This window comes from Microtus ochrogaster, unplaced genomic scaffold (genome assembly GCF_000317375.1).
Source record: "Microtus ochrogaster isolate Prairie Vole_2 unplaced genomic scaffold, MicOch1.0 UNK16, whole genome shotgun sequence".
Classification (NCBI taxonomy): domain Eukaryota; kingdom Metazoa; phylum Chordata; class Mammalia; order Rodentia; family Cricetidae; genus Microtus; species Microtus ochrogaster.
The window spans coordinates 3,876,077-3,885,171 of record NW_004949114.1 but is presented as its reverse complement, the minus strand read 5'-3'; the positions used below and the strand labels follow the sequence as shown (position 1 = coordinate 3,885,171).

The 9,095-nt window shown below is 53.0% G+C and overlaps 1 protein-coding gene across 2 annotated transcripts in view; it reads left to right on the top strand.

The window, feature by feature from the left end:
• Atp8b2 (ATPase phospholipid transporting 8B2) overlaps positions 1 to 9,095 on the top strand; it is a 24,533-nt gene that overhangs the window by 2,811 nt on the left and 12,627 nt on the right. The window contains exons 2-12 of one of the 2 annotated variants that reach the window (XM_013353803.2): positions 1,967 to 2,034; positions 4,035 to 4,093; positions 4,415 to 4,528; positions 4,648 to 4,746; positions 4,870 to 4,931; positions 5,031 to 5,103; positions 5,486 to 5,556; positions 5,794 to 5,873; positions 7,236 to 7,394; positions 7,534 to 7,622; positions 8,857 to 9,053. In XM_013353803.2, coding sequence (XP_013209257.2) covers positions 1,967 to 2,034; positions 4,035 to 4,093; positions 4,415 to 4,528; positions 4,648 to 4,746; positions 4,870 to 4,931; positions 5,031 to 5,103; positions 5,486 to 5,556; positions 5,794 to 5,873; positions 7,236 to 7,394; positions 7,534 to 7,622; positions 8,857 to 9,053 — 1,071 coding nt within the window. Of the gene's footprint in view, positions 1 to 1,966; positions 2,035 to 2,468; positions 2,827 to 4,034; positions 4,094 to 4,414; positions 4,529 to 4,647; positions 4,747 to 4,869; positions 4,932 to 5,030; positions 5,104 to 5,485; positions 5,557 to 5,793; positions 5,874 to 7,235; positions 7,395 to 7,533; positions 7,623 to 8,856; positions 9,054 to 9,095 lie in introns of those variants that run through there. The other variant, XM_005367197.2, reaches the window with a different exon arrangement.

The window sequence follows — 9,095 nt, the reverse complement described above, 5'->3', positions numbered from 1 at the left end:
CGCTGAGGTGAGGCGCCCGCCGCGGGCCGGGGGTGTGGACCCGGAGGGCCACGGGGCCACTGGGGGAGGCTGGGGCGAGGGCTTCCCCAGGATGGAGAGAGCCGGTCGCTGTGCGCAGCCTGGGAAGATGGGGCGCGCCGAGAGTTGGGATGCGAGGAGTTACCCTGGTCCCAGCCTTTAGGTGCCTGGAAAGGGAGTTTGGGGACGATCGGATTTGTCCCGCGAAGGTGGAGGGCTCTGTGCCCCAGGAAAACCAAGGGTGCCAGGGGTGTTCGCGTTGGCAGCTCAGAGCTGGGCAGTGGGTTCTGGATACTGTCCTTGGCAGCGAAGGAAAGTGGCCCCTGGCGTTCTTGTTTTCTCCTTGCCTCGCCGACCTCTTCCTCGGGAAGAGACTCTTCCTCGGGAGAGACTCTTGGTTGGGAAGGAGCGGAGGCCAGACTCAGAGGAGGAGCCCTTTTCCTTAGTGGAGCGTTGCCTCCTTCTCAGGGATGGCTATTTTTATCCCAGATGTGGCTGCAGAGGGGGCTGGGGTAGGGTGACGGGGCAAGACGACGTGGCTGATGGGCCTACCCGGTTTAGAAAACCCAGGATATCCTGAGAGGGAGACCCTGTTGCCAGTGATTTCTGTTACTGTGTTTGTCCGCTTCGAGGATTGGGGCCAAACTTGTTTTCAGTCAGTCTCCCCAGGGTCTTAGAGGTAAAAGAACTTTCCTGACCGTGTCCAGTCTTGACTCTTGATGGTCAGCTAGTTCTACTGTTAACTCTTCCAAAGGAAGAAGACTCAGATCTTAGGGCTAACGACTCTTGGTAGCCTCCCACCGGGGTGGGGCTAGGTAGGAGCCAGTAATGCCCACCCTGCATCCTCTCCTTTAACCTCTGGCTTCGCTCCCCACCCTCCCATGACTCATGTCTCGATTGGGTGGAGACCCTGGCTGGGGCCCTGGAAGAGGCCTTGGCATCACCAAAATGCGATTGAGGTTTCCTTCCCGAGCCAAGGGGACAGCACCGTTGCTTGCCACGGTCGTGGAGAGTTAGGAGTGAAAAGAACATACGCCTCTCGGGATTGTTTGCTCTGAGGTCAAGGAGGGAGTGTGTGTTAGTGAAGGGGGAATTGGTGTGGGTGACTGGGCCGGGGCCAGAGTCAGTAATTACAGAGATTGGGCAGACAGGCAATTAGTAGCTCTTGGGGGTGAAAGGAGGGGGAAGGTTTTCCATCTAAAGGAGGGGTTTCCTTGGCCAGGACTTGCATCTTTTTAGGAGAAAGTTCATGAAAGGGTGGAAGGAAACAGAGGCCTCTTGAGCCTGTATCTAGTGTCATACTGGCTGGACTAGTCCTGGGGTGGGAGAGAAAGCGGACTCTTCAGCAGGCTTGGGAAGACCTCTCTGATGGCCCCGATCGCTAGGAAGTGGTTTGGGGACTGTCTGCAGGAAGTGGTGGCCATGCCTCTGATACGAACCCCTCTGGGGAGGAGGTGATAATGGGAGTCCCAGTAATGAGAGTGGGGGCAGGGAAATTATGAACTTTCTAGAAGGGTGGGACGTGCCCACCCTGTTTCCTGATGCTCTGCCAGGTGTTTCCTGGCTCGTGTTATCTCACCCAACCTGCTGGGACAATTCTGTTTTCTAGTACAGGCCGAATTCATCTCGACCAGGAGGGCACATGGGATATCCATTGTTCCTGAGGGGGATACCTTGAGGGCTGCACGGCTTTTGTCAATATCTGGTCTCTTCTAGGCCTCTCTCTATAGGTTTTGGTTTCTATTAATTCTGAGTTTCCTCATGTTATCCAGGACAGAGGGAAGAACACCCCCCCCCGCACACACACACACTCAGGTATCCATATCAGCAGGAAGAGGAGAGTTTTAGTGGGGTTGGAGGCTGTGGGAGATGGCAGGGCCATACCTAGAATAAATTCCAGAAGGGAATGCAGAATTCTCGACCACGTGTGTCTGTTGCTTTCTTGCAGGGTCTCCCATGGGATTGCTGGAACCTTGCTGGGTGAGATGGCACTGTGTGCAAAAAAGCGCCCCCCAGGTAAGAGCAGCAAGGAGTGGGTCTCTGGGACCATGATCAAAGTGGCTGTCATTATGACTTAGGGAGCCAAAGGAAGAGGGATTGCTAGTAAGGTTCTGAAGGGGGGCGCGGTTAAGGCTGCCAGGCTTGGGGGGCGGTAGCCTGAGAAACCGAATTCCTCCTTTCATCCTTGGCTGGACCAGCCGTGAGTGAAAAGCACCTGCAGATTCTACTCTTTGGTCTGGGCTCTTGGGCTCTGGCCTCCTTTGCCTACCCACCGGAGTCCTCCTCAGTTTCCCGCTGAATGAGAGGGGTGTGGGATGAAAGCCGTTGCCCTGGACAACGCGGGCGGTTCTCTCTCCCGCATTGGCTGAGGGAGGGGGCGGGGCCGCGCACTGGCTTTCGCCTACGCGGCACTGGCAGACTTCAGCTCTGCAGTGGGAGCAGGTGGGGCGGAGCCTGGGGCGTGGGCACCATTCCGGCCACCCAAAGCTCCACCTCCCGCCTCTGTCCTGGGATTCGGGAGTGGAGCTCCTGCAGAGCTGGTGGTCCCAGGCGCAGGTGGCCGCGAGGATGGTTTGGGCTGCTGCGGGTGGCATGCGCGCCCAGCGGCCGGGGCTCCCCTCTGCGTGGCCGCAGCTCTTGCGCCTCCCCGGGGGACCGCCTATGCCCCATAAGCGCCGCTGAGGCCAACGACAGACAGTGCGCCTTCTTAAAAAGGGATCATGACGGTCCCCAAGGAGATGCCTGAGAAGTGGGCCCGGACCGGGGCGCCTCCATCTTGGAGTCAGAAGAAGTCCTCTTGGGGGACAGGTAAAGGGAGGCAGTGTCTGGCAGCTCTCACATCCGTGATTTCCCTCCTCTGACCTCCGCATTCCCTTGTCCTCCGCCTCCCGTTGGCCCTTTGGGATCCTCCTTCTTCCTTTGCATGGCCCTTGGCGATTAGAGTCTCAGTAGAAAGGGGACCCTCTGAGAGAAGTTTCTGGTTTTCAAATGGCTCTTTTGTCTGGTGATTCTGTGGCCTGGGGTTTGCTGTTGCATTGTGCTTGTTGGGGGAAGAGGTCTGGAATATTACCTTGGATTCTCGGTCAGATAGATACAGGGTGGCAGGCTTACTACTCCCTTTTAGGTCTGAGGAGGGAACCCCACATAGGACATCTCTTATTCTTGGCCCTGAAATTGGCATCCGCAGTCTGGGTCTTCAGGGTTTTGGTTAGGTGTAACTAAATAAGGGTCGGTAACAGTGACATTTCCTTTTAAGAAAAATATCTGAAAATGGTTAAGAAAGATTGCAGTTGCCTCTCCTCTTCTCTGTTCTGTTCAGTCCGCATGACCCACATCTCTGACACACACACCCCACACTTGAAGATGCGCTTTGCAATAGGATGATGTCATTGTCCACCAGTCAGAAACTGCTCACGGTGACATGTGACAGGAGGCTCCTTTAGAGAAACTGCACGTGGGCCTGGGATGCTGCGGCAGAGCAGTTCCAGGGCACTGTGACCCTCTGTCTTGGCCCCACCCACCGTGCTCCTCCCCTGCTTCGGGTGAGGACAGTGCCAGGAGCAGGTTTGCAGTAGTCTGCACATGGGAGGGAACTTCGCACCTCAGCCCCACACCTTGACCATGATGATGGATGTGTTATAAACAAGAGCAGAGGGACCTGGGCATGCGTGGCGGTGGAGGGGTACACACACACACACACACACACACACACACACACACGACTCGACTGAGTGGAAGGTTTTGGCAGTTGGCAGGAACAGAGACTTGTCCGGCACTGTGATGGTAGCACAAGGGAGGTTGAGGAGGACCGCGGCCAGCCTGCATGCCACAGTGAGACTTTGTCTCTAGAGGGGAAGTGGGGGAGCAGCATGCAGCTGTTGACAAACTGTGGACTAGAGCAAAGAGTCTAGTGATACCAAAGCTGTATTCTGGGGAGAGAAGCATCGCTCAGTGGAACCCTCACAAAGGTTGAGACGGCCTTACATCGTTCTGACCACAGCCTTGTTCCGTTGCAGAAGAAGAGCGGAGGGCGCGGGCTAATGACCGAGAATACAATGAGAAGTTCCAGTACGCGGTAAGCGCTCCCTCTTCCAGAGCTGGGCAAGAAGAGTATCGGGAGCTGAGGCCGAGGGAAGGGGACTTGGGCGAGGCAGGGAAACGGCTTTGGCCAATTTCCATCTGCTGGGCTAAAGTTTCCAGCTCTTGCTGAAGCAAAATACATTGGCCTGGAGAGACTTTTCCTTTCCTCCTCCTCTTCCCTGTGCCACACCTGGGGTGTTGGCAGGGGAGTGTGTGCAGAAGGTTTGGGAAGTACAAAGAAGGAAGAGGCAGCCCCAGCCTGACTAGGTTGGGATGAAGGGTGCCCCCCTCATTTTCTCCCCTTCTACTGCCATAGAGTAACTGCATCAAGACCTCCAAGTACAACATCCTCACCTTCCTGCCTGTCAACCTCTTTGAGCAGTTCCAGGAGGTTGCCAACACCTACTTCCTGTTTCTTCTCATTCTGCAGGTAAGTGACCTGTCTTACATCTTCTGTCACTCACAAAACTGAGTTAAGCCAAAGAAGGGGCGGGATCAGGGGAAGAACCCCTGGATGGGGACTTCAACACAGTGTGCCTCTCTTTTCAGTTGATCCCCCAGATCTCGTCCCTGTCCTGGTTCACCACCATTGTGCCTTTGGTTCTTGTCCTCACCATCACGGCTGTTAAAGATGCCACTGATGACTACGTGAGTTGTCACCCCCACCCCAGCTGCCTTTAGGGAGAGTTCCCAGGATGCTCTGAGCTCCTCTGATCTAGTTCCAGGTGGGAGGAGAGGGAAGGTGTCTCACTTTTCTCAGTTCTCTTCCAGTTCCGCCACAAGAGTGATAACCAGGTGAATAACCGGCATTCTCAGGTGCTGATCAATGGCGTGTGAGTGGCTGTTGGCGCCCAGGGCTCCCGGGAGGAAGGAGGTTTCCATGGAAACCTTGGTAGTGACTGATGGCTTCTGCTGTCTTCTCTTTGCTGTAGCCTCCAGCGAGAGCAATGGATGAATGTCTGTGTTGGTGACATTATCAAGCTAGAGAATAACCAGTTCGTGGCGGTAAGAGCCCGGGTGCCTTTTCAGTCTGCAGGGTTGTTTGTCCTCTTTGGTTGAAGGGGACAATTCCTTCATGGTTTTCTTAACACTCATGGAAAGAGATTTTCCAGATGGTGGTTTCTGGGCCATGTTAACATGCTCAGATTAGTTTTTCATGCTTTTTGAATTAAAAACAAAAGGATATACCTCTATGCCAGTCACAATGGGCATGGGCCTTTAATCCCAGGGCAGAGGCAAAGGCAGAGACAAGGCCAGCCTGGTCTGCATAATGAATTTCAGACCAAACAGGATTGTATACAATGAGAGACACTGGGGTGATTGCCGCTAAGAGCCCACAGAGGGCAGAGGTTTGCGCGTGTGAGTTCTCATCAGGCTTTCTGTGTAGGCGGACCTCCTTCTCCTTTCCAGCAGCGAGCCCCATGGGCTGTGCTACATAGAGACGGCAGAACTGGACGGGTGAGTGGCATGCTTGCTGTCAGCATCCTTTCTCCTTGAGCCCTTAGGGGGAAATGACTTGTTTGAAGGCAGTTCCCAGGCCAGGGCTCTGTACCTTCTAGAAAACTGAGGAGTAAGAAAGGCCCTGAATGTGTCCAAGTTTTCTAGGCGGAGACGTTTAGGATCAGGTGCCCAAAGATTGATTCCAGCTTCTGGGAGGGAGAGGCCAGGACTCAAGGGTATTTATTGTTCTTCCAGAGAGACCAACATGAAAGTGCGCCAGGCAATTCCAATCACTTCGGAGCTGGGGGACATCAGTAAGCTGGCCAAGTTTGATGGTGAGCAGTCCTGGAGCAACTTTGGAAGGAGACGGTGGGCTGGGGTTGGAGTCCATTATTGTATTGTATGTTGTCGGAGTCCTTACTGTATAAGCCCGAGGCCCCGAGCTCAGATGCCCGGTACTCACATTAAAAGCCAGGCGTAGCAGCACAGCTGCAGTCCCACGCCAGGAGCTCCTTAGGGTTTGTGAACATCTAGGCTGGCCAATCGGTGAGCTCCAGGTTCAGTAAGGGAGAGTCTCTGCCCCAGAAAACAGGGTAGAGGCTGGTGAGGTGGCTCAGTGGGTGATTTGCTGCCAGGCTTACCTACTTGAGTTAAATTTCTGGGAAGAAACCACTGAAAGCAGTGGACTCTGACCTCCACATGTGCACCGTGGTACACATGTGTCCACACATGCTTGTCCACACATATGCACACACACATGAATAAGTGGAATAGGAAGGAGTAAAGTGGGAGTGGTGGAGGAAGAGACCCTGTGTGGACGTTGGCTCCATGTGCATGTGGGTGGCGCATGCCGACATCACACACATACACATACACACACACACACACACACACACACGCACACACACGCACGCACACACACACGGTATTTTGGGATCTAAGTGTATGTACATTTTTTTCTGTGCTGCTAGGGATGAACCCAGGACCTAGGCAATGGTCTTCCACTGAGCTATGTGCCTGGCATGAATATGTATATTTTTAATGTTAGTTCATGCCACCCTGTTATTTTTTCCTATGTGGTGGAGGTGACCTTGAACTCCTGATTGTCTTTCCCACCCTCTAGAGTTCTGGATTATAGGCAGGCACTACCTCACCCGGTTTATGTGGTGTTAAGTAAGTCCTGCAAGCAGTGTGTCAATAGCTCATGTCTTTAGAGGCCACACACACACACACACACACACACACACACACACACACACACAGCTACTTTTTCTATTAAAACTTTTTTCTGTGTGTGAGAAGGTCTCAGTATGGAGCCCCATGGCCTAGAATTCTATGTAGATCAGGTTATCCTCAAACTCAAGAGATCCACGTGCCTCTGTCTCCCCAGTGCTGGAATTAAAAGTGTGCACCACAACTGTATTATTTAAGATTCATGAGTGTGTGTGCGTGGGTGTGGGTGTGTGCGCACGTGTGCCAGGTGTGCAGATGCCTAAAGAGGACGGAGGGAGTATTAGATCCCCTGGATCTAGATTTATAGGTGGTTATGAGGTACCCAAGGATGCTGGGAAACACACTCGGGTCCTCTGGAAGACCAGGAAGTGTTCTTTAAGCCTCTCCCAGCCCCCTCACTACCTTTTCTGTTCCCTTATTATATGACTGGACTCTGAGTAGTGGCACTTTTGTCTCGTGTCCAGGGGAAGTAATCTGTGAACCTCCCAACAACAAGCTGGACAAATTCAGTGGAACACTGTACTGGAAGGAAAACAAGTTCCCCCTGAGCAACCAGAATATGCTGCTGCGTGGCTGTGTGCTGAGAAACACTGAGTGGTGCTTCGGGCTGGTCATCTTTGCAGGTGAGCCTCCTGGCGTCCCTCGGGGTGTGGCTGGTAGCACACGTGAGTTGCTCCTACGGAGCTACTGCCCTTCCCGCCTTAGTGCTTCTGCTCCGATGGCTCCGCATGCCACTGTGTTTGACTTCCCATTATTTCCAAGGCCCTGACACCAAGCTGATGCAGAACAGTGGCAGGACAAAGTTCAAGAGAACAAGTATCGACCGCCTGATGAACACGCTGGTCCTCTGGGTGAGCTTCCCAGAGGTTCTCCCCATAGCCCCTTCTGCCCCCTTGGTTTTTTCTAGGCAGCAGCCAGGCTTGGCTTCTCAGGGGTGGTGTTTGTTTCAGACGCCTTTCAGACTTGGAAGATGTTGTTTTAAAAGCCTTAGGAACACTTAAAGAGAGCTAAGCTAAGCCACCCTCTGTGGCTTGGTTATGATGGCATCTGGATACGCATGGAACCTCTTAGCCCTTGCCGGGGACAAGGAGGCCTTCATGGAGATGGAGTCAGAGTTAAAAGAAAACTTCCATGGGGAAGATGGTTAGCAGGCTTCTAAGAATGCAGGCTCCCAAGAGGAAGTCTCTATGCTTGCTTTGGTAGTCCCTGGGCTCTCCTGTCTGTCCAGAATTGGGTTTCCTTCTTGGGCTTTCCCTCCCCATTTTGTGTCCCTCCTGCCAGTTGCCTGCTTCCAACACGCCATCTTGGGAAACCTGAGGACAGCAGTTGAGTTGCCCCTTTTAGCTTTAAAGGTTTCCAGAAACCCAGGCTGAAGTCTGGCTAATTCCTCCTACAAAGGCTCTTCTCACCCCCTGGTGGCTGCTGACCTGGATGATCCCTGCTTTTCAGAGTTATAACATAGGCGCAATTTTGGAATTACTTGTTGGACACCAGACAGTGGACTCCATTGTTCCCTCCCTGTCTCTGTCTCACTCAGATAAAGTCTTGCTCGGTAGCCTAGGCTGCCCTTGAACTCTCGATCTTCCTAAACCAGGCCTGGTGGTGTACACCCGAAATCTCAGAATTTGAGGGCCTCAAATTGCCACAGATTTGAAGCCAGCCTTGTCTCAAAGCAAAAACGAGAAAAGGCTTTAGGATGTAACTTAGTAGTAGATTGGCAAGCATGCACAAGGCTCTGGGTTCAATTCCCAAGAAGGGAAAAGGGCATTCTATTCAATAAATCTTTTTTTTTTTTTTTTTTTTTTTTGGTTTTCGAGACAGGGTTTCTCTGTGGCTTTGGAGCCTGTCCTGGAACTAGCTTTGTAGACCAGGCTGGTCTTGAACTCACAGAGATCTGCCTGCCTCTGCCTCCTGAGTGCTGGGATTAAAGGCGTGCGCCACCATCGCCCAGCTCTATACAATAAATCTGTAGAGTATGCTGTTGGCCTTGTGTGTGCTAGCATAGGCCATAGATTTTTAATGTGTCAGAAGTAGCTACCCCAGTTCTAAGTCCTGGACTTAACTGTGCTTTTAATTCCTTCTCAGATTTTTGGGTTCCTAGTCTGCATGGGAGTGATCCTGGCCATCGGCAATGCCATCTGGGAGCACGAAGTTGGGACACATTTCCAGGTCTACCTGCCCTGGGATGAGGCGGTGGACAGTGCCTTCTTCTCTGGCTTCCTCTCCTTCTGGTCCTACATCATCATCCTCAACACCGTTGTGCCCATCTCACTCTATGTCAGGTGTGTGTTCTCTGCCCGTGGCTCTCCGTCTCTCTGTATGTC